This window comes from Emys orbicularis, chromosome 1 (assembly GCF_028017835.1).
Source record: "Emys orbicularis isolate rEmyOrb1 chromosome 1, rEmyOrb1.hap1, whole genome shotgun sequence".
NCBI classification, from domain to species: Eukaryota; Metazoa; Chordata; order Testudines; family Emydidae; genus Emys; species Emys orbicularis.
In genome coordinates this window covers 211860379-211884196 of record NC_088683.1, presented here as the reverse complement: position 1 = coordinate 211884196, position 23818 = coordinate 211860379, and the positions used below count along the sequence as shown (strand labels likewise).

The 23818-nt window shown below is 43.4% G+C and overlaps 1 protein-coding gene across 1 annotated transcript in view; it reads left to right on the top strand.

Annotated features, from left to right (window-relative positions):
• The first annotated feature begins 7725 nt into the window (after positions 1–7725).
• The window catches only part of KDM6A (lysine demethylase 6A), a 298231-nt gene continuing 282138 nt past the window's right edge, over positions 7726–23818 (top strand). The window contains exons 1-2 of the mRNA XM_065404627.1: positions 7726–7899; positions 8113–8176. Coding sequence (XP_065260699.1) covers positions 7742–7899; positions 8113–8176 — 222 coding nt within the window. The 5' untranslated portion in view covers positions 7726–7741. The remainder of the gene's footprint in view (positions 7900–8112; positions 8177–23818) is intronic.

Genomic DNA, 23818 nt, shown 5'->3' with positions numbered 1-23818 from the left:
GAGTTTGCACCCAGTTCAGCATTTAGTTGGTGACCGCATATTTTAAGTCAAGCTGACAATTGTGTCTTTTCACTATTTTCAGAAATCAAGATTATGGTAAACCAAACAGTATGATTTTAAAGAACAGACTAACTAAAGAAAAGACTCCTCTTTCCTCCATTAGAATCCTTGTCCACATTTCTGGAGAAATTTTCCCATGAAACACTTGCCAAAAAATACTTAGAGTTAAATTTTGCCTTGAGCTTTGCAGGGCACGAACTGGCATCTTCTGTTTCCTCACTGAAGGAACTAGCTTTATCTTTACCTTCCACAGCAGGTCTCAAGTTGACAGAGTCACATTTTTGCTCTTTTAGTTGTGTCTTTTTTTGCCTTGCTAGTGTCAAGATCTGTTCCTCGTTACACAAATCCAACATTTTAAAGATAACCATAGTTCAGTTATCTTGTTGTCACACAGTTTTCCTTGGGAACTACAAAACACATTCTACCCTGATACAGCTATCCCCTGTCAAGTCCCAACATATCTGGGGTCAAATTTTCTAGACATCAGATACAGTTTTCTCCAGGTGCCTGATTATCATCTCACTCCAGTGTAAAAAAAAGGAGTGATTTCACTGAAGTCAGTGGAGTTACACCAGTATAAAACTAGTATGAGAAGAGAATCAGTCTCTGCAAGTTTCTAAGAACTTGCTTTTGCAGCTGTTATTCCCATTAATAGTTCTACTGACTTTAGTGAAACTACTCACATAGGAAGAGGTCATAAGACTAGGCCTCATATTTGTGCTCATGTTTGGTGTTTCAACTTAACAACTGTAATAGCCTGTACTATGAAAGTGTGGATATGGTCAGAAAAGTGACTATGTAAAAATGGCACCTTCTTACTCAACAGAGCTGCTCTCTTTGGCCCCAATTCAGCTAAACACTTAAGCAAATGCTTAACGTCAAGCACATGTCCTTTAATTGACTTCAGTGGGACTACTAATGTGCTAAAGGTTAAGCATGTGCTTAAATGCTTTGCTGAATTGGGGCCATGGAGAACAGAAGTACTTCGCTGAATCAGGGCTTAAATGTTCCAGGTAACATTTGCTTTCTCTACTGACAAATTTAATTTTTACTACTTTTTACTCCACTTAGTACTGCAGAGTCAATATGATTATGGAAGACTGAGTTGCATTCTATTCTATCTCATGCATCAACAACAGAATTTTTTACTGTTTTCTGATGGCAGAATTTCCATTATGGTGTTGAGGTACGAGCTAAAAAAGTACTGTACAGCTTGACTTTCACATCACAAGGTGTTTGCAGAGCAGTTAGTAAAAAAAAAAAAAATTTTTAAACTGAGTAAATTGAGGTCTGCAGTATTTAAGAGACAACCCCCCCCCCCAAACATAAACCTCCATGATGCCACTTTTACAGAGTCCCCTTTCAGAGTATACCTGCACTTTAAAATGAGAACTCCAGCTGCGTGTTCTTTCTCTTCTGTATTTTTAGCCGCATAGTTTCAGCTGTGTTAGTTATATCCCTACATCCTTCCAGATTATTCACATGGAAGGTACATTGGTCTATATATATATATATATATATATATATATATATATATATATATATATATATTTGATGCTGCCACTGAAGTCTCTAACTCCTTGATTTCTTGGCGGAATAATGGCAAGGGATCCAGGAATTCATCCAGGTTAGCAGAAGGTACTGGAATTCAAGGGTAAAATCCTGGTCCCACTGAAGTCAATGACAAAACTCCTATTGACTTCAGTAGGGTAAGGATTTCAACATAGGTTGCTTCAGTATTAGGTTGCAAAAGTGACACAGTCAGCTTCTATGACCAAACTCTCATGCTAAATAAATCTAGTAGATCTGGTTTTGATGCCTAATTCACCATTGATCTAGGTGATGTACAGTAAGTAGTCTGCTCTTCCAGTTAAAAGAGATGGGCCCAAACCCAAATGCTGAACAATCTTGAACTGTGGGAAAGTTTTAATCTAGATCTACACTTAGCTAAAGAGGTTGGCCCAAGATGCAAATACTTGTATTGTGCTGCTTAAAGCTATTCAGGGATGGCATATGATTCCAAATGGGAGGGAAGAATGGTCTGAGTGGTCATGAATGTGAAGAGAGGTGGGTCCATGAGATCATCTTTGTATTAAGATTTGGTCCACACTATGAAAAATTTGAGAACCACCTCAGAGAAAAACAAACAAACAATTTTTCAAATATTGCATCACAGAACTTATCTGAGGTGTAGTATCCTTATTATGTAAGGTTCCTTATTAACATGCTAGTTATTACTCTGGCTTATTTTTGGCAGTGTGGTCTAGTGGTTTAAGCATTGGGTTATATTTTATGTGATACACATGGAAAGTAGACTATTGAACAAATCTCAAGTTCTGAAATCAAGTGGTGTGGGCGGCACACAAAATCATGGCTACCTTTCATGAATGGGCCTAGCACATCCAATGATCTTGCACTCCTTTAAATCAATGGGAGTTTTGTTATTGACTTCCGTGGGTGTGAGAGCAGGCTCTAAGTTTGAGTCTAATTGTTTCCATTCAAATACTCATTTTAAATAACATATCCTGTATATTAAGCCATTGGAAGGTAAAGGTGGAAGAGGAAAATGAGCCCCCAAAGATCTTACTTGTAAAGTTAGATGCTAAATTTAAGTCACAACAATAAAAATCTTGATTCCCCCGCCCCCAATTTCATTAACTACACTTTTTCATAGTCAGATACTACAACAGAAATCCATTTTCTCTAAGTGACAGGTTGATGAATTTATCTGGTGGAAAGGATCTTAGATCATGTAATTTTCGAGGAGAGAAGATGAAACAGTCTGAAAATAGAGAAAGTAGTATTTAAAATAATTATATTCTAATATAAATCTGTTACAGAATTTGAGCTGTTGTTCTAACTTTTGAAAGTAAATTAGCAGTGACCTAAAGATTTGGGGAACAGAGATTATGTGACATATTTTCATATGGGTAAACAACAACTGTGCCTGCAAAAATACATACACACCTGTTACAAACTGCATTCCCTGCATTTGGTTTAAAAAAATTGGTAATAATATGCATGATACAAAGGAGTATCTTGGGGATAGGGGTGGCTCTATGTTTTTTGCCGCCCCAAGCACGGCAGTCAGGAGGCCTTCGGCGGCACGCCTGCGGGCGGTCTGCGGTCACACGGATTCAGCGGCGTTTCTGCAGGTGATCTGCTGGTCCCGCGGCTTTGGCATACCCGCTGCTAAATTGCTGCCGAAACCGCAGGACTGGCGGACCTCCCGCAGGCACGCTGCTGAAGGCTGCCTGACTGCCACCCTCGCAGGGACCGGCACGCCGCCCCCCGCGGCATGCCGCCCCGGGCACGTGCTTGCTACGCTGGTGCCTGGAGCCGCCCCTGCTTGGGGGAGACAACTGATGGAAGGGTGTGTAGTGTGTGTTGGAGAATTGATGGGGAAGAGAGGGATTATATGCAAATTTGTATCTGAATGTAAATACACTTTCTTTTTTTCTCTGGTGTTTGCGGGACTCCTGTAAGCAGGTTTGCTCAGAGCTGGGTGGTGAGGGAAGCACAGAAATAGGATTTGAGCTGGGTCAATAGAGCATATGGACACTGGGGTCAGGCTGCCACTTTGTTCTCCAGGATTTTAGCTTTCGTTAAAAAAAAAAAGTGTTAGCAATTATATTTGCAATGAAAATCTTCAGAATGTGAACAGAGTATAACTGATCCCATGTTATCCCACAGAAAGCTTGAAAGTATCTCTCTGAGATTTATGAACAACTCCTGTCATTCCAGTGAGGAGTTAATGAGATGCTAAATGATACTTTAAATGTCAACATTAATTATTTCACTGATGATGAAAGCATGAAAGAAAAGGAGGATAACATTATGGAGATCTGCTAAATCTACTACATTTTGACATTTGATTTTGCCATCCAGCTGTTGAAAGTAGTTGTGAGAATACCACTTTTGGTTTTTTTTAACTAGCAAATAAGGAGCAAAGTCAAAGGAGGCTAACAGAGCCCAGCAGGGCATCAGAACCTCTCTGAGAAGCCAAGGAGAGCGTGCATTATTATAGTTTGAACATTTGTATAATCTACAGTGAGTAGGGTGAGGTTAAGGCAATTGAGTGTCCTAAATATACCATGACATAGGATTCCCCGAATCTCTGCCCCTACACCATGACCAGCACAAGCCCCACTTGGAGTGGCAGGGAATTTTCCTACCCTGACAGATACTTAGAGGTAGGAGAGTGGCATAGGGCTCTCTTCTCTTCCCTAGGAAAGTAGGGGTGGGAATGGGTTTAGGCCCCATCTCCCAGGAGACAACTAGGCTAGGGTGCATCTGCTTGGGAAGGGTGGGGAAGCCTGTTGGGGTAATGTTGTCACAGTCCTGTCAGAGCTATTGTTTCAGACTGTCTGCAGACTCAGGCAGACACTGCTGCTTGGTAACAGTCATTTCACATTGTCAAGCTTTTCTTCACAATCATGAGGGCTAGAAACTTACTTTTTTGAAATGAAAGATAAGATTCTGATATAATCAGATGACTCCAGGAGCAGGGGCTCTAAGCACAGGCCTCTCTAGTTCCTATGTCTTAAAAGCTAAAAGTGAGGGATTGCAACTGGAGCAAAGCTTATGCAATGCATAGAGCTTGGAAGAATTTCTCTTTTTTCCTCAGTTTGACCCCCTAAGTCAGGGGTTCTCAAACTGGGGGTTGGGACCCCTAAGGGGGTAGCAAGGTTATTATATGGGGTCACGAGCTGTCAGCCTCCACCCCAAAGCCTCCAGCATTTATAATGGTGTTAAATATATAAACAAGTGTTTTTAATTTGGGGGAGGGGGGTTTGCACTCAGAGGCTTGCTCTGTGAAAGGGGTCACCAGTACAATAGTTTGAGAACCACTGCCCTAAGTGAAGATGGAAGGTGGGGGCTGAGTGAAGTAGGAGGGAGGGGAGTATAGTTGCATGAAGTGGCTGATGGAGAGACAACTGGAAAGCTGGATGAGGTGCCATGTCAGCCTGGTTGTAGGGGAGGGAATGAGTTTTAAGCAGAAGATTTGGGTGCCTAGAGCAGTATGAGGTGACCTGAAAAGGGCAGATTGATAACTGGTGAACAAAGGAGTTAAGCTGGAAGCCCCAGGTGCTAATTGAGATACTGAAACAACAGAGGTCATTTCTCTCCTGAATATCCCTGCTGAGGATATGCTTTCTGACACCCTTATTTACACTAAGCAGTGCTCTACCCCACAAGTACCCCACTGATATCAGTGAGACAATTTGAGGACTAAGATACTACCCACTGTAATGGGGCAGAATGAGACAGCCTCAGTGACTGAACACCAGTCTGAGATAGAACATCTCCAGCGTGTCCCTTAAAAAACCCTTGTATAGAAGAGGTTGGAGATCAAAAGGGAGACATAGGGCTCTGCCAAAACATCCTTACCTCCCCCTGCTGGTCTAAGGCAGGGGTTGGTCTTTGATCCAGTCACCATCCCAACTGCCATTTCAGAATATGTGTCTGAAGTCATGCCCACTCAGAGCAGAGGAAATCTGACTGCCAGAGAGAGGAGACAGGCAGCCTTTCCAGCCACTCGAGCCATAAGTGGGGCAGGGCGGAGGAAAAAAGAGTGGTGTGGTATGACAGGAGTTTGAGAAAATTGTTGTTCACCTTTTTAAAGGGAGGGTGCAAGCAGTGAGCTATGCCAAGGTACAACAGCTGAGGGTCTACTCCCTAATAAATGTAACAGACAAGCATGATTTCATCACATGAAAAAACCTTGGAATTTCCTGGCTATCCCAATCAGTTTAAATATGTGTGAATTAACTGAATTATGAAATAGAAGTGTTTTGAGTTTCTAGGTAATTTGGGGAGGAGGCAGGAACTAAATAATCCCAAACCCAAAGCCTCAAGTGCAAAAACTGTGTACAGGCCAGGCTTTATTCAAGAGCAAATAAACAATGCAAGTAGTTATGTTTTTATATTTTAAATCATGTAGTGTCTTTCCAAAATATTCTGGCTAGCTCCAAATCCACTTGCACATGTAAAGTTTCAGGAACCTCAGTGCTGAGGTGAAGCATTAATAGGCTGCTTCACACGTCTTCAAAAAAGTAAATTCCCATATTCCTTAACTCAACGCACAGATTAAAGAAAAAATAAACGTGAGAGGGCGATGGAGGTGACCCCCGCCTTCCGGGGATTTTCTCTCGCTCATCTTTTGCACTTTCCCTCTGTGCTCCCGTGGGCTGGGCTCACTCCCAGCGCTCAGAAAGGTGGGCTGGAGACTCCCCGCTCCTGCCGGGACACCCGCGGTCTAGGAGCTTTCTAGAGGGGAGTTGTGCGACCTGCCCCACCCCGTGTGTGCGCAGAGCCACGTGGCTACACCCGGGAGCCCCAGCGCCGGCAAGTCCGCCTGTCACGGGCTGCCGTGGGCCCGAATCACTTATCGCAACCCAGCGCAGGGGCCGCTGAGCCCGGGGCGGTGGCTCCTGACCGCGCAGCCCGACTCCGGCCCCGCTTTCACTGACGAGGGGCCCAGGCACAGCCCCGCGACTGTCGCCTCCTTTGGCCCGGCGCGCGGGAGGGGGGGGGTGCAGTAGGGAGTCTCCTTAGAGCAGCCCAGCTACTGCTCCCGCGAGCCAGGCGGAGGCCGCTGCCAGGGAGACCTTCTAGCATCGCAAGCGGCGTCCTCCGCGCGGCCCCCCCTGAGGCTCCCCCGCCAGCGCGCGGGGCCGGAGACACACCGCTCCCGCGGAGGGAGCCATGATTATCCGGCAGTGCCAGGAGCAACCACGCCCTACGCCCAGCCCCGGGGGGAGGGGCGGCTCTTCAACAACTGCTGCCCCCCTGCCCCCGCATCGCCGCCGGAGCGGGCCCCAGGCCCCTTAGCGGGAGGGGCCCCGGTGTACGCGCTACCCCGCGAGCTAGAAACGCTCCCAGCTCCAGAGGAGCGGAACCCCCCGCCCCCCGACCTGCCGCTCCCCACCGTGCTCCCCCCTTATTATTTAATGAATGCACACAAACTTGCTGTGCCTGAGTAACTGACAAAGCTCTCTGACTGACGAGACATTGTACCAATAACAAGCAGATTCCCCACCAAATCCTGCCCCCTGGACATCCCCTTGACCAATGACGTGATGGCAGTTACGGGGCGGGCGCAGAGCGCGCCAACCAAGCTGGAGCGCAGTGGTGGAAGAGCGCTATGACTGACGTAAGTCAACAAAGGTCACGTGCAGCGCTGGGGAGGCGGCGATTGGCTGGACGGACCCGGGCGGGCGGGGGGGCAAGGGGGTCACGGTGGCGGCGTGGGGTTCGCTGTGTGACACAATTACAACAACTTTGTGCAGCTGCTGGGGAAGTTTGTACAGGCAACAAATACACCCTGCGCGGGCGGGCGGGGGGACCCTGTCACCCCGACTCCACTCACCCCGCGCCGCCGGGGCCAGCAGCGCAGCAGCGATGTAAACACGGCTCCGCCGCCATCGCCGCCTGCAGCCTCCTCCTCTTCTTCCTCCTCCCCCCGAGCCTCCAGCGCTGGGGCGCTCTTCCCCCTCCCTCCTCCTCCGAGCTGCGGGGCTTCCCCCCGCCTCCCTCCCTCCCCCTCCCTGCCGGCTGTTGTTGTTGTAATAAAAGTTGTGGTGTGTGTGTCGGGCGCCCCGCCCCGCCCGGCACTGGGGGGCGTTGGGGGCGCGCCGGGGGGGCGGTTGTGATTGTGAGTTAATTACGCTGCGTTTCCATGAAATCGTGCGGAGTGTCGCTCGCCGCCGCTGCCTCTGCTGCTCCTTTCGGTGATGAGGAAAAGAAAATGGCGGCGGGGAAAGCGAACGGCCAGAGCGAGGAGGACTTCGCCAGCCTGACAGCCGAGGAGAGAGCAGCCCTCTCCGGCCTCGACAGGTACCCGCGCCCCCCCCCCCCCGCCTCCGTGTCCCGCCGCTCTCCCCTCCCCGCCGCGGCGCCCCGCTCGGGCAGGGCCAGGGCACCCGACTCCGTGCGGGGCTTGTGCGGGCTCCCGGCCGGCCGCGCTCTGTCAGCGAGCCCGTGCGGGGGCTTCTCCCTGACTAACGCTGCGCCTTGTGCTTCTCTCCCCCTCCCGCTCCCCCTCCGCAGCCGAGTCTTCGGGTTTCTGAGGCTTCATGAAGATGGCGCCAGAACGAAGGCCTTGCTGTTAAAGGTAAGAGGATGGGGGGAGGAGGGAGCCAGCCCAGCCCCGCCACCCTCCCCCCGAGCCTGCACGGCGTGGGTGTGCGCGTGGGCATGGGGTGGCACCGCCACAGCCCGGGGGGAGAGACGCGCTGGGGCACTGCGCTCCCCCCTGGCCTACGGGCTCGCCCCTCGCCTCTCTCCTGGGGCTCCGTGTGTGTGTTAGGAGCCCTCCCCCGCCCCGCCGGGCACATACAGCCCGGAGCTGTCCCCCGAGCGCACGTACAGCCCGGGGAGCGGGCACGGAGCGCGGCCTGCGGCTTCTCTCAGGCACTTTCTGGGGCTTGCTCAGAACTGGGACGGAAAGTGCCTGCGCGTCAGGCCGGAGTCTCCGGCTCTGGAGCAAGCGGCGAGGAGCGCGGGGTGGCCCGGGAGGGTGGGTGTGCGGCGCTGCTGACGTTGGTTTCCCTCGGACCCTCCCTAGTGATTTTAACCCCGTTTGTATTGGGCTCAGGCTGCGCGCTCCCTGCCAAATCCCAGCCCCCGGGCCTGCGCCCCTCACCCCGCTGTTGGCTGGAGCGGCGGAAACGCGGCCTCTTGGGTTGGGATCGCTCTAGTGCGGGAGTTGTGTGTCGCTTCGGAGTCAGTCGCTAAGTGACTTGTTTGTTGGTTGGATCCAGCTGCCTCAAATGTGTAACTTCTAGCGGAGTGACTCCCCGGCTGCCCCGCTCCTGCGCTGCTCCTAGGGAATGGCACAGTCTGGAGCCTGCCTGGTCTTTATACGCACACGTTTGTTTCTGTGAAAAGTTGTTGGCCCTGTCATTTAGTTAAGTAATGGCTGCTCCTGTCGGCCCAAGATGGCCGGACAGGGAGGAGAAAGAGAAAGGGGAGGGGGGAGGTAAACAGGGAAATAAATAGTAGGAATGAATATACACATCGGCTGAAATGTGGAGCCCCCCACTGTGGTTAAGGCAAACTCTCTTGCGCATTGCAAGATTCTTCTCGTTGCTTTCCTAAATACAGCGTTTGCAGAGCTGGCATAATCCTTATCAACCTGTAGCACATTTAGCTCCCCATCCACAAGCTAGTGACAAAGGCTGTGCAGCTGGAGTATCTGTCAGTTTGTATCTTAAGACTGAAAACAGGAGGAAAACATTTGTGTACAAAATAATTGGAACCCATTAATAGATAGCCCTGTTGCAGCAATAGATATTGAGCTATTTGATATTCCTCTGGTTTCTACGTTGGATTTAGTAGCTTTGCATTTGACACTTCTCTCATCCTATTGTGTCCATGCTGGATGCGAATGTTTTTACATGAATATGTCCTTTCCATTATTCTTGTCTGATTTTGAAACCATACCTCCAAGTTTGTTGAATTCAGTATTTTAGGCCTCAATATAGGGTAAATTTCTTTCTGGCATAATGGCAAAGCTTAATATTAGAATTTTTTCAAAAACATTTTTCTTTGAGCTTATGTTTTACAAAATAAGGTTTTGCTTGTTGCTTATGAGTTTAAAATTATTGACAAACTTTTCAATATATCTATGAGATAGGAGCATGACATCAAATCACTTAAATCTTTATTATTTTAATTGACATCTAATATGTAGATTTTATAATAGGAACCTTTAAATAGTACTGAGAATCACTAGAAACTGACTTTGAGGTGGAGTTTTAGAACACTTTAAAAAAAAAAAATTAGGATGTTTATGCTATTCCTTGCAGGTCTCTTGCAACTTCAGTACATTACCTTGTAGTTTGTGTTTTGTGAAATCAGGTAGTAAAGCAAATTCAATTCTAACCGCTAAGATTTGATTCTTGCCATCCTGTGAATTTTTATTTTAATTTAAATTGATGAATTTAATGTTTAGTGTTTATATGGCAATATGTCTGATACAATAATATAATGTGGTATATTTTGTGACTTTTGAAGCAGACTTCTACAAATGCATTAGATGTTACCTTTTTATTATGTGAACACATGCAGTCTGTAAAATTAATATAAATAGGCAAATATCCCAATCTTCTATCTGAATTTTCCTTGTAACATTTTCTGGCTCTGCATACTGGAAATACGTAAGATGCAGGTTACCTTGCGAAATGATTTCTGACTAAAATTTGTCATTTAGAAATGACAAATCAAGAGAATTATTTGGAGAGTAAAAGAATCAGAATGTTACTATTCAATACATAGTATTTGGCAAGAAATTCATGCAAAAAAGTTTCATTCTATTTACAAATTTAGCTTGTGTTACTTCAAGATTGTTTAAGTTACTGTCCTAGCATGGTTCAAAGTTAATATAGTTTAAGATGCACTACTTATGCTCTGGTCACTTCTCGCATGTGAAGCTTACATATATACTGTTAGATCTAGCCTTGCACTGGGAGGGATTTAGGCTGGATGACGGAACAGGTCATCAACATTTGATAGGTAATTTTTTATTGCTAGAAGTGACATAACAGCCATGTATTTTGCTGTAACCTGCAATTCTGTTGTACTGTTTTGGACTTAGAATAATTTAATTAAGTCTGTGCATGAAAGAACAATAGCTAACAAAACTCCTAGACTCTCTCGTTATGAAATCCTATCTGCATAATTCAGAATTCACTAGCCAAAACATTAAGGACTCTGTTGTGCTGTTTACTCAGTCGCACATTGGGAGAAGCGTGGAGTCATACTGTTTCAGGAGGAGTTCAAGGAGGAATTGTCTTAGAGTATATCTACATTGCTTTTAAAAACCACAGCTGGCCTGTGTCAGCTAACTCAGGCTTGGGCTAAGGGGCTGTTTAATTGTGGTGTAGATGTTCGGGCTCGCACTGGAATCCAGGTTCTAGGGACCCCTGTGAGGTGGGAGGTTCCCAGAGCACGGGCTGCAGAGCCCAAACTCTACACTGCAATTAAACAGCCCCTTATTCTGAGTCAACTGGCACAGTCCAGCTGCGGGTGTCTAATTGCAGTGTAGACATACCCTTAGAGGCAGAATTCTTACTGATGTTCCCATTCATAGAAGGTGGTTGCAATGTGACTACCCCTTCTATGTCTGGCAAGCTCTACTGGCTAGAGTGCGAAGAAGGTTAGGATCATGGTCCTACTTATTTCTGATAGCCTCCCTGAGACTAAAAAAATTCTCAAAGGAAAGGGGGAAGACAGTCCTGTGTTCCACCTAGGAGGGAGTTTACTCCTTTCTCCCTCTGAGCACTTGCTGAGAATAAGGATTATAGTCTGACACTAGAGGTCCTGTCTTGTAAGGTGGTAATGCTCTGTAGGATGTGTCATTGTAGAATGAATTTCATGGGTGCTGCCCTCACACTTAACAAATCAGAATGGTGTGTATATTATAACATTGGACCCACACACCTTGTGTTCTGTGGCATATTGAAAGTCTAGTCTAGAGTAGATGCATGTTATGTCACTGAACAATGTATTGCATGCATTATAGGCTGGACAAAATTGAAACTTTGATGTATTACGTAATTGTGTATTTTGGCATTATTGTGTGGTGATATAAAACTGAAGAATTACTGTTTTCAAAACTTTCAACTTTATTTTGCAACAGTGAATCCTGAAAATATTAGTTTGGAAGGTGTGCTTTCAATCTCTGCGATTAGTATGGCTTTTTATGGGGCAGGGAGAGCCTGGGTATAGGATGGAAGGCTCTTGTATCCTAATTGAAATGCTGAGATCCTCGTTACTGGTGCACTGAAACCAGTTTTATAGGAAATATCTCTCAGCTGTTCACTAGAAGGTCATACATGAAGGTGCAAAAGGCACTCTTTGGTATCTTGATGTCTCCAGTAGTTTGAATACATCTGATACTTTCCTTCCCTTGTTCCTGCTTTTCTCAGGTAGTGAAGGCTTAAAAAAATGCTTGGAGGAGAAGGGAAGAGTTATAATATTGGAATTAGATTGTAAGGGGAGCCCTTATTAATGTTCTTGTGGTATTTAGTCAAAGTTGACATTTATTCCTTGTGACAAACCTTCATTTAATAAAATGTAATTGTTTGGCTTTTGTATTAGAATTCTGCAGCTTATGTAATCTATTGGGTTCAGGACTGTTACTAACTCCCCTATTCATTGAGTCTAATCAATTTGGAATATACTGTTCAAAATCAAACATGTTATTATTTAAAGACAAGCAACTTTGAAGTCTAATTGATTAAAAAAATAAAAGTAGTTTCATATACTACATCTGTGCTTCAGTCTCCTTCACAAGTTTTATACAATTTCTATTATGAAAGAGTTTGCATCTCCCCTGTTGTGAAGACGCCCCACGCAAACAGGGAAAAATAATTAAGTAGCTATGTGCAGTGCTATCAAATGCACAAAACACAATATTCTTTCCCTGTGCTGATCTTTCCATTATTCTTATGTTAGGTATTACTTGTAGCAGTGTGTTTACAAATATTTTACTGCCAGTGTGAATTAAGTTGACTGTATCCCTTTAATGCTGGCTGTCAATTTTCTGCTAACATATAATTCAGCATCCTTATTTTTTAATTATAATAGAGTGCTTGAAAAGTAGTTAAGGAAAATATTTTAGTAGAAAAATCTAAGTGTAGTACAGTGACTTATTTTTGAGCCTTTTAAAAAAATCTTTTGGATTAATTTGTTTTCACCGGAACAGAAGAGAAACATTTGCTTTAAAATAATTACACTGCTTGTCTAATATAATGGCAGTGCTGGGAGCAGGGGAACTTGGGTATTGGTACCATGAGACTTGTGTAAAAGTGCTCTAAAGAGGGGGTGGTGTAATCCATGTTCTGTAAATTATTACTGAGCTGTTGCTTCATAGATCATGTTAATAAATTCCAAATTTGCCTTATGTTTATTAAAATCAATTGTCTAACATGCTTATATGAATGTGGAGGAAGGTGAAGCAAGTTACAATTTTGCAAGCAGTACCATACCTGGAAACTTGAGTTGCTGGTCTTGTTTTGAAGTATCTTGAGCAGTTTGAAGTAAAATCCTACAAGTAAAATTTCTTAGATATTGGAAGCGGGTGTATGGATTTCAGATTGGTTGGTTGTCTTTCTGTATTCCATGTGTGCTTGAGTTTAAAGGCATAGATTTTTAAAAAAGCCCCAGTGGAAGAAATGGTTGAATATGTTCCATTATTCCTGGTTGTACAGTATTCTATTTTAAAACATTTTTTAAAAATAAGTGTGTGTGTGTGTGTGTGTGTGTGTGTCTACACACACTTTTACTTAAAGGGTGCAATATTCCTCTGTCATGTTTGTAGGTCTGATGCTTCATCTGTTACAAAATATTTACTTATTCAACAAATCAATGTTGTTAGCTCTCAAGGTTTGTGCATGTTCAAAAAGTTTTAGTACTCGATGTAGCATAACTAGTGTTTGAATTTCAGCCAGATTTCTGGTCATATATCAAGAGAGGCGTTATGGACATTAGTGTGGAATAATATAAATAAGATACTCTAGCTCATTTTTGTAGCTTTCCAAATGTCATATGGTATGAGTATTGCTGTTACAGTAGTGCCTAGAGGCTGCGACAGATTTTGAGGGTGGGGAGGGGGCATTGTGCTAGTTGATATGCATATACTACTCCTGGGGGCATTCTGCGCCAAAAAATTAAAAATTCTGTGCACAATATTTTAGAATTCTGCAAATTTTATTTGTCAAAATAACACTACCAAAATAATTGAAACTGGTGTGATTATGTAATTTATTTAAAAATACCTGTCAGGAAGTATGTCTGAGCAGCGAGTTAAAGAAACCCCTAGGACAACTTGCTTCCTGTTTCTCTGCCCCCTTCTACCCTCCAGAGCCCTCCCTGGGTGCCAGACACTCACAACCCCTCCCCCCAGCACAGACACTCACTCCCCCTGCCCCCACCTGAGACCAGCTGCGGCCCCCCCGCTCCAGCCCAGACACTCACACCCTCTAACCCCTAGGACCAGGAATCCAGAGGGAGAAACAGCCTGATGTTGGGTCCTGGGCTTACACGGAGTTTCCTGTGCGCTGCTGCCTCTTTCCTTCAGGGCGTGCTGGGAACTGCAGCTGCTGGGAACCTTCCAGCTCCCGCCTCATGTCTTCTATTTGCGAGCTGGGCTCTGCCAGGTCCAGTGGCCCCTAGTAGTGGGCAACATCTCTGCAGCCCTTTTCTGTGGGTGGCGGGGATGGTAATTCTGCGTGCACAACATTAATTTCTGCAAAATTCTGCATTGCGCAGTGGCACAGAATTCCCCAAGGAGTAATATACATAATGCAGTACTTACCCTGAAATCTTTTTCTAAAAGAGATGCTCTGGTTCAAACAGGAATTATTTTGAGGAAGTTCTACAGCCTGTTATGCAGGAGGTCAGACTAGATCAGTGGTTCTGAAGCCGTGGACTGCTTCCTGCCCAATCAGCACATAGCTGTGTCCCGTGTGACATCTTCAGGGCCATACAGGTAGTGTGTGTGTGTGTGTGTGTGTGTATATATATATATATATTTGTGTGGATGCGGGCCACATAACACAGAGAGCTGCATATACGGCCCACAATGGTAAATAGGTTGAGAATCACTCGACTAGATTATATTGGTATCTTCTGGCCTTAAAATCTATGGACATTTTACATTGAAAATAGATATGCCAGGCAAGGATAGTGGGAGGGGAAGAAATGGAAGTAGTATCATTTAACAGATGGTGAGTTGAAGCACAGCGAGAGTAGGTAACTTTCCTGAGGTCACACAGGAAATGTGTGGCAAAGATGGGAATAAAACCCAGGTATGTTGAATTCCAGCCCGGTATCATAACCATAACGCTTCCTTCCTTTGAGCTGTGTATAGGTGTATTCATGATACTAATGGAGTCTGGCTTTAAAGGAGGAGAAATACAAAATAGTCCATGTAAAATCGCAAAATCTCAAATCTATTTCTGAAATTCTTTAAATGCGCTATCTATCTAATCTCTCTCTCTCTCTAATCTGTCTATCTAAAAAAATAACCAAATGGTGCAGAGTTTGTCTATCTTCATCTCGGATGATGTTGTTAACTCACTTGTGTCTTTGCCATTTGTGGGTAAATGTGGTCACTTGACTCTCGTGAGCCTTTGTATGATCCTGTTATTCCAGACTTGGAAGGGACCTCAGGAGGTCATCTAGTCCAACCCCCTGCTCAAAGCAGGACCAATCCCCAGATCCCTAAATGGCTTCCTCAAGGATTGAACTCACAACCCTAGATTTAGCAGGCCAGTGCTCAAACCACTGAGCTATCCCTCCCCCATTGATGTGAATCTGTTAGGCGTATTACTTTTCAGTAGCAAGGCCACAAATATGTGTTATGCATGTCTTCTGAAATGAGTGCTGATAGTATGGTCTGAAAAGTTCATTCATATATTCAGAATATGGCACTTATTAAATAGAAAATATTCTAGACATGTTTAAAGACTTGTTGGGGTTATCCTTTGCATCCCTCTGCTTGTAAAGCCATTTGCTTTACTTAATCAGTTCAACTGTACAAAGATTGGGGGAAGCCATAAAAACAGATTTTTTTTTCTTTCTTTCTACCGTGTTATGATTTTAAGGTCTGATATCTCAGGACCTTCCAGGACTATAAGCATGTGCTGTAACCCACTGGCAGCCTGTATCCCATAGGAAATTTACACCATTGAAAAGGTTGAATTCCCATTTCCAGCCCTAAAAAATCACGAAGTATCCACCTTTAAACCTATCATTGGTTCATTGCTGATTGTTACTGGTCCTAGGCAACAAGTAGATGCAACTTTGTTGGGAAATTCTGCAGTTGTGAGGCTGAAGGGAAGAGGAAATGCTTATCTGATAGATTGTGAATAGTTTTAAAACAACCATTTTATTTTTAACAGACTTGGGGCATTACACTAAGTCCTGATGAGATGAATTAGTGCATAGAGGACAGGTGAGGCTATCAAAGGTGTTAAAGTTGTTGAACCAGGTGATAACATATTTTCAAAAAGAGAGAAAAAGGTAATGGCCTACCATTATCACATGGATTCATACTCACAGTACACCTCTACCCCGATATAACACGAATTCTGATATAACGCGGTAAAGCAGTGCTCCGGGGGGGGCCGGGCTGCGCACTCCGGCGGATCAAAGCAAGTTCGATATAACGCGGTTTCACCTATAATGCGGTAAGATTTTTTGGCTCCCGAGGACAGCGTTGTATCGAGGTAGAGGTGTATTTATCCCCCATATATTGTATCTGCATGGTTCCTGTTCCCTCCTACCCTTCAAATGTTGATTTTGTTTCTTCCCTAAACTACAATGAATATTACCCTTCTTTTGTTTAGGTTCTGGAATTGTGGTGTTTTGATTAGAAAAATTGGAATATCATGTCTACTTTCTTAATTTAAATAATATTTAAATGACACTTGCTCAGTGAACCTTGGCATGCTGCTAGTGTTTTTCAGGCAGCCAGCTAGTCAAAGGATCCAAAGGAGAAACTTTTATAAATGGAGATTAATAGTACCCTCCTAATTAGCAGAATACTCATTTGAACCTTTTAGAATAATTGAAATACTGTCCTTGGTTCCATGTGTGCAGCCCGAAGAAGGGTGGTGGGGTTGTATCGGTGTCACACTAAGTGCATAAATTGGCCTGCAGAATCTTTACTGTTACGGTAAGAGAGAGGTGCTGTACTCTGAGCCCAGTTTTACTTCGTAGGCCTCAGACGTTTGGGGTGGTGGGAGGAAGTATATAAATTTTTATTTTTTTTACATAAAAGGAACAAACGATCTAGAACTAGACACAATAAACAAGGAGCAATGCAATGTCATTTTAAAATCAGTTTTTGAATAGAGGCCTTAACCTAGAAAATTTTGGAGGATCATTCTGCTTGAAGATTTAAATATATCAAGTATTTGTTTAAGGCCCTATCAACAGTTGTTACTTTTATCTGAGACTTTAAGTTTTATGCCTTTAAAATCAAGTATGTCTCCATAGTGGACTGATGTTTTTTATATTGGATACTATTTTCTCTCTTTACAGGGAATGATATAAGAACATCTCCACTTATAAACAGGCTACTGAATTAATGAACAGGAAAAGCCCCATAGCATACTTTGGGGTGTTAAACAATATTCTTGCACTGATAATAGTGCATAACATTCTCTGTTCTCATTTTTTGCATTAGTGGATAACAGAACTGTTTTGACTAAATATTTTTCTTGTATCTATAATTGTGTAACAAGATCATAGGGGACATCTTGTGCATTCGATATGTGGAATTAAGAGTGTATATAGTTATAAGAGAAATGACTTGGTTTTTATGAACTGATATGTCTAGAATGATGTGTATCAGCATTTTCGTTTTCTTTATGGTCATATGTTAAGAACTATTGTTGAAGTGGCTCTGCATATAAGACCAAATGCCTTCTCCAAGAACTTTGTTTGCAGGACTGAATCACTATCCAAAATAAGTTTAATATTCTGTTCTAGATCAAATTAAACCGTGAATAAATTTTTCATGGAATTTCAGATAGTATTTTGGGAATTGAGGTGCTCTTTAGGTTTTTAAAATATTGTTTAAAATTGGTCAAAAGATGCATAATGGCATCCACTATAGAAACACTAGACCTTTTCTGTAGTCATGTAGACCTGCATCTTTTAAACTGAAAAAGTTAGTGAAGATGGTTACTAAAAGCTCTATATTTTATAGTCTGTCAGGCTTGAAAAGCTCACTTGCCCAAGAATTTGGATCACCTTAGTGAGTTGGGACTAATGAGCAGAGCTTCTGGCTCACTTTCCTCTGAAGGCAGGGGACAAGCCTGGGAACACAAGCTGTCCAGGTGCTGCTGCACATTGAAGAGGAGTGCCACTGCCCTTTTTTAAGGACGAGAAGTGGGAACTGGGATATTTGGGCTGTCTTGGGAGGCATGGGAGAGATGCAGCACCTGAGCAAGTTGGGGGGCGGGGGGAGAGGGAGAGTGTACAGCAAAAGGTGCCAGAATGACTTTCAGTACAGACTCCTCAGTGTGTCTCTTGTGTACCTGCCCATGTTTCATACTGCTGTGGAGAAGAACTGGCCCTAGAGGGGAAGGAACACACATGGAAGGGCCTAAGCTGAATGCAGCGTGGCCTGCATTTGGAGCCACTGTTAGCTGAACCTAGGCCTCCCTCCTCTTTGTGGGAAGGAAGAGGAGAGTGGATGGAGTCTCTGCCTTCCAGGAAGGAATTGGGGGGAGAAGATCCTACTGAGGAGAGGAAGAAATCCCCCTATGAGAGGTATCAACAGACAAGAGAGGCTGAAATGGAGTTATTTTGCTAAATGGATGGGGAGGAGGGTGTCATAGGGAGGGGAAGAAAGCATGGAAGAGATTGGTGCTGTACACCTTTACAGGTTGCTGGCCTCCTGCCTTCTTGCTGTCTGAGTTAGTTAACTTGCCTGCAGTGTTGTTCCCTACCTCAGTAGGTGCACTGGCAAGATTAATAAGAACGAAGTATACATACATAACAAGATTAGGAGGGGCAGAAGAAAAGATGGATGGGAGATAGTGGAGTTGTGTGTGGAACACCACGAAGGGGGAGGTAGGGAAGTCATTCATTTTGCCCTGGACCCTATAAATCCTGAATATAGCAAGGCTGATGTCATTTTTCTCCTGCCCCTGAAGCAAGAGAGCAAGCGTAAGAGCAGAGCAACTGAGGGACAACTGCTCTTAAGAGGAAAGGATGGAGGCAAAATAAAGCAGACTAAATGCTGCTGCTGTTTTTTAAGAGTGAAGTTGGAGCAGAGCAGCTCAGGTGTTGCTGCCTTTTCTTCGGGATGGAAGGGAAAGCCAAGGAAAAGAAAATGTCAGGCTCTTTTGTTAAACTTGGAGGGTGGGGGAAGGTCAATATAGGGGTTTAGGTGGTTATGATATGAGGTGGGTGAAAGAGGAAAGGATTGAGTAGATTTTAAATGTGCAATTGGGATTTTTGTAGGGGAGAAGGAAGGAGAGCCAGAAAATACAGTGGAATAGATTAATAGGTGGAAAACAGATCACAATGGAGAAGGGGGGGAGGAGAGAAGGAAAACTGAATACCACACACACAGCAATGCTGAAAGATGCCACATGATCTGTAATAGGACAGAAAAGAAGAGGGAAGAAATTATAACAGTACAACAGTTAGCTATATTTGTTGAAGATTTGTTAAATAGAAGTGCCCCAATTAAATATATTAAATATAGAAAAGAATAAACCGTATGCAGCTTCTGTTCTTAACATTTCATGGTTTTGGGCTTTAGTATGAAAGGAGTCATCTAGGTATTTTTCATCTGTATATTAGGCTGTCCTCAGACTTATGAGGGTTGGAAATATTTCAAGCATGAAACTTTGTATTTCTGAAACCTTAATGTTTGAATGTTGAATTTCCCAAAGGAAAGGGAATATAAGATTGATAAAGAGGAGCTACTCACGTTTTAAAGATGACTTGCAAAGGAGAGGAAAAAATTAGATTTCTGTCCTTTTGTGCTACATTATGATGCACAAAGCCTGACATTTTTAAAAAATTGCTTGTTTTTAAAAGTTCAAGTCTTTGCGTTACAAGAGTGAATAAAGGAAAAAAAATGCATATAATTTTACACTTGTAAGTTTCTGAAAAATTCCTGCATAAGAAGCTGATGTTGAAACTTGGTTGTCAGAGTGAAGGTTACTGTCCTGCCATGAATTCAAAACGGATTAAGAGAAGTCAGCAGGAATAAGTTACCTATTCTTTAAGAGTTGCTTTAAAAATCTGAAATCCAAGAAATTGTATATGTACAAACATCAAACACTGGACAGTATAGAAATTTATGTGTAAACCGACCTCCTCTGAGGTCTTAAACAGAACCCCCACAATGCACCTTTGGTATAGTAGTACACAATTTTTAGTCAGATGGCTATAGGTTTGGTGAAATTAGTCTGGGGGGGAAAGGGAGAGAAGTGTACCAAAACTTGGGTCATAATGAAAGCCTAGTCCCTATCTTAACTACAGAGGTGACCTGGCAGAGGAGGTTAATAGTAAAAATTTGAATGCTTATTTTGCTTAGTCATGGGTAGTAGGTAGGGATTGTGAGAAACTTCAGGAAGCTCTGACACCTTCATAATGTAACGGCCGCAATGATACTGAATTGCATAATTAGACTATCAGAATCCATAAGTAAAAGTGGCAGGCACAAGTAAGGATATGTGTTCAACCTTAAAAGGGCCACTTAAAAAATAACTTTCAGGTACTAAACATGTCAAACAACAAAAACTAGCAGGGGACTTGAAGTTGACACTGTCCCTTTTTACACTTTGCATTTCTTGCTTCCAGTGCAGACAACCAAGATCTTCCAGGGAAAGCCCAGGTGTGACAGACTGAGCTGAATTCACTCTATCCTCATCTTTCTGATAGCAAAGCCAGAGAAACCCTGCCCCCAATACATTGGGATTTACTTCTTTTGGGGAATCCCCATAACAGATAAGTAGGAATTTTCCAGCACTGAGAAACCACAGCTATTGTAGGGTGCGAGTAAGCCAATGTACAGACTCACCAGCTGGGGAAAGAAAAATAAATCCCACCTATAGGACATTTCACATCCTTTCCTCGGGGCTTGCTTTTTTTTTTTTTTCTTTTTCTTTTTTTCCCCTTAAAAACAACTCAAAACCAGAACACATCAAATTCAGACTAGTGGGTAATAATTACCTGAGGCCTTTCCAGCTTCAGCCAGTTGGGAGGAGAGAGGACATACCCTTACCTATTGCAATGGTTTTCAGCCTTTTTTTTTTTTTTTCCTGTGCGGACCAGTAAAACATGGCAGTATGGACCCTTTTCAAAATCTTAGACATAGTCTGCAGACCCCCAGGATCTGCGGACCACAGGTTGAAAACCACTGCCCTATCACAACCTCTTTTGCACCGGGGAGAGATGCCTCTCACCTGGCCCTGAGCTGCTGCGGCAAGAGAGGGCTGCGGGGAGTCCTCTCTCTCCCCACCGCAGCTCGCACCCAAATCCTCTGCCCCAGTCCTGAGCCCCCTGCTGAACCCCTCACCCCAGAGCCTTCACCCTGAGCCAGAGCCCTCATGCCCTGCACCCAACCCTCTGCTCCAGCCCTGAGCCCCCTCCTGCACCCTGAACCCCTCATCCCCAGCCCACCCCAGTCTGCACCCCCAGCCAGAACCCTCATTTCCCCCCCCAGCCCCAACCCTCTGCCCTAGCCCTGAGCTCCCATCCCCAGCCAGAGCACTCACCCCGCACCCCAACGCTCTGCCTCAGTCCTGATCCCCCTCTCACACTCTGAACCCCTCTGCCCCACCACATGAATTTTGTTGTGCGCACCAATATGTGCACATAACAAAATTCATTCTGCACATGGACGTAAAAAATTAGCAGGAACACTGCTCATAACTTCCCCTTGCCTCTATACCCTCTACAGCATACCATCCCGTGTTGCCCAATTCCCTATGTCCTGTTACCCCCCTTTGCCAAACACTGCTCAACTACTTAATTTTTTTATTGTATAAGAAAATCCTAACTTTTACAAAGCAGTTTCTATAGCAGGGGTAGGCAACCTATGGCACGCGTGCCAAATGTGGCACGTGAGCTGATTTTCAGTGGCATTCACACTGCCCGGGTCCTGGCCACCGGTCCAGGGGGCTTTGCATTTTAATTTAATTTTAAATGAAGCTTCTTAAACATTTTAAAAACCTTATTTACTTTACAAACAACAATAGTTTAGTTATATATTATAGACTTATAGAAAGAGACCTTCTAAAATCGATAAAATGTATTACCGGAACGTGAAACCTTAAATTAGAGTGAATAAATGAAGACTCGGCACACCACTTCCGAAAGGTTGCCGACCCCTATTCTGTAGGTTAGTTAAATTACAGGTAAAGTTGATCAGACATACTACTTCACCTGTCTTTTTAGAAGAAGAATCCTAAATGATTTTTTTTTTTTTTTTAAATGTAACCCATTTAAAAATGAAGGAAATTTAAATTGAGGTGCCCAAAGAAGACATGATAGTACAGTTCAGGCACTGGATTGGGACTCAGATCTCTTGTGTTGGGCAATGTACTTAATCTTTGTTTCTTACTTCCACTTTGGAAAACGGGATACTTCTTTTTTCTTAACCTTTATATGTCATATGTAGTTAGTTTGTAAATTCTTCTGTGTAATGACTGCTTCTTCCTCTGTGTGCGTACTGTACCTGGCGCCGTGGGGCCTTGATCATGGCTGTACCCTCTAGTTGCTATTGTGATTCAAATTATAAGGTTTGATTTTTTTAAGCACAAATAACTCCCCCATGCTTTCTGAAATACACATAATCATTGGTGAGGTCACCCAGACAACCTTAAATCTGGCCTAATAATGTAATCCAGAAACCAAGACAGCCTTATGTCTGTCAATCACCCATTCAGCTCAAATGACCACAAAAACTATATAATATTGAACTTATTTATGCATTGATTGCACAGACTATAGCTGTGGTTATGACCAAATACTCTCCATAGAAAAGTGCATTGTTAAAATGATGTCTTTTAAGGGAAGTAGTGTATTGAGTGCTATTATTTGCTACCATTCACAAAGGACTTATCTGTCACCAATTATATAAGTGTTCCAGATACTGTATCTAAAATTCCTAGATCAGGATCATGGAAAAATTACTTGAGGGGGAAAATAACCTGTATTGATAAAGCATCGGGCTTAACAGACGACTACATTTGTAGCTTTTCTAAAATATATTTCTACAGTCTAAAAATGTCCACCTGCAAAACTGTACGGTATCTTCTCATATCTAAAAATTACAACACAGTATGGTGGAGTACAAGGCCAGAGTTAGTTGTTTGACCGTATCTGTAGTTTGCTGTAATTCAGAGTACTTGGAGTTTTATTTTATTTAAAAGTGGAACCTTAAATTTTAATTTCCTGCTTTTTAGAGCTTGAGCTTTACAAAAATTCACAGTTCTTAAATGCTTTTCTAAAACATTGCTGCTGTGCCTGCTCAGTTTTTAACTACAAGCTAATGAGGTTTTTTTTCAGTTTTCAAATTATACTGGAAAAAGCACTAGGAAACGAACTGCCCTGGTATAACCCTGCAGTGTGAATAGGATCAGCTGCATGATGTGATAAATTTTTCCATCTTTAATGTTCGTAAATAATAGTTTAAAAATGATGTAGCAGTTATTTATGCAATTTTATTCTTAGTTTACTAAATACATACATTTTTAAAGTAAAATGTGAATTAACATTCAGTTTATAGAAAGAAATGGATACTACAGGATTAGGTCAGGCTCCAGTGTTTAGGTTACCCCTCCTTCTACACACGCTAATTTTTTTTAAATGTGAGGGTTTCTAAATATTTAGGTGAATCTTTTGGCTCCCAATGTAATGATGACAAAGTAGAGTAATAATTGAAATACCTCATCACCATAATACAGCTAAGCAATTTCTGTTTCTCATATTTTGGCATTTTGGAGGTTAACTACTCTTTTTCCCATTAGACCCCTTCGCCTTACACTGAGTCTTTAACAACTTTTTGCTGCCATAGGTGAAGAAGTAGCTCCCATGGTTTTCTGCAACTCAGCAGTTGTTGAAAAGGAGGGATCTGGAGTATGGTTGAGTCTCTGAGAAAAGGAAGCAGTCCCATTGCTGCATGACAGTGGGAGGTGGCAGTGTATGAGGTTGCACTCCAGGTACCATAATGACAGTTGCTAAGTGAGGGTTGATCTGAGGTGGTGTAGTTAAT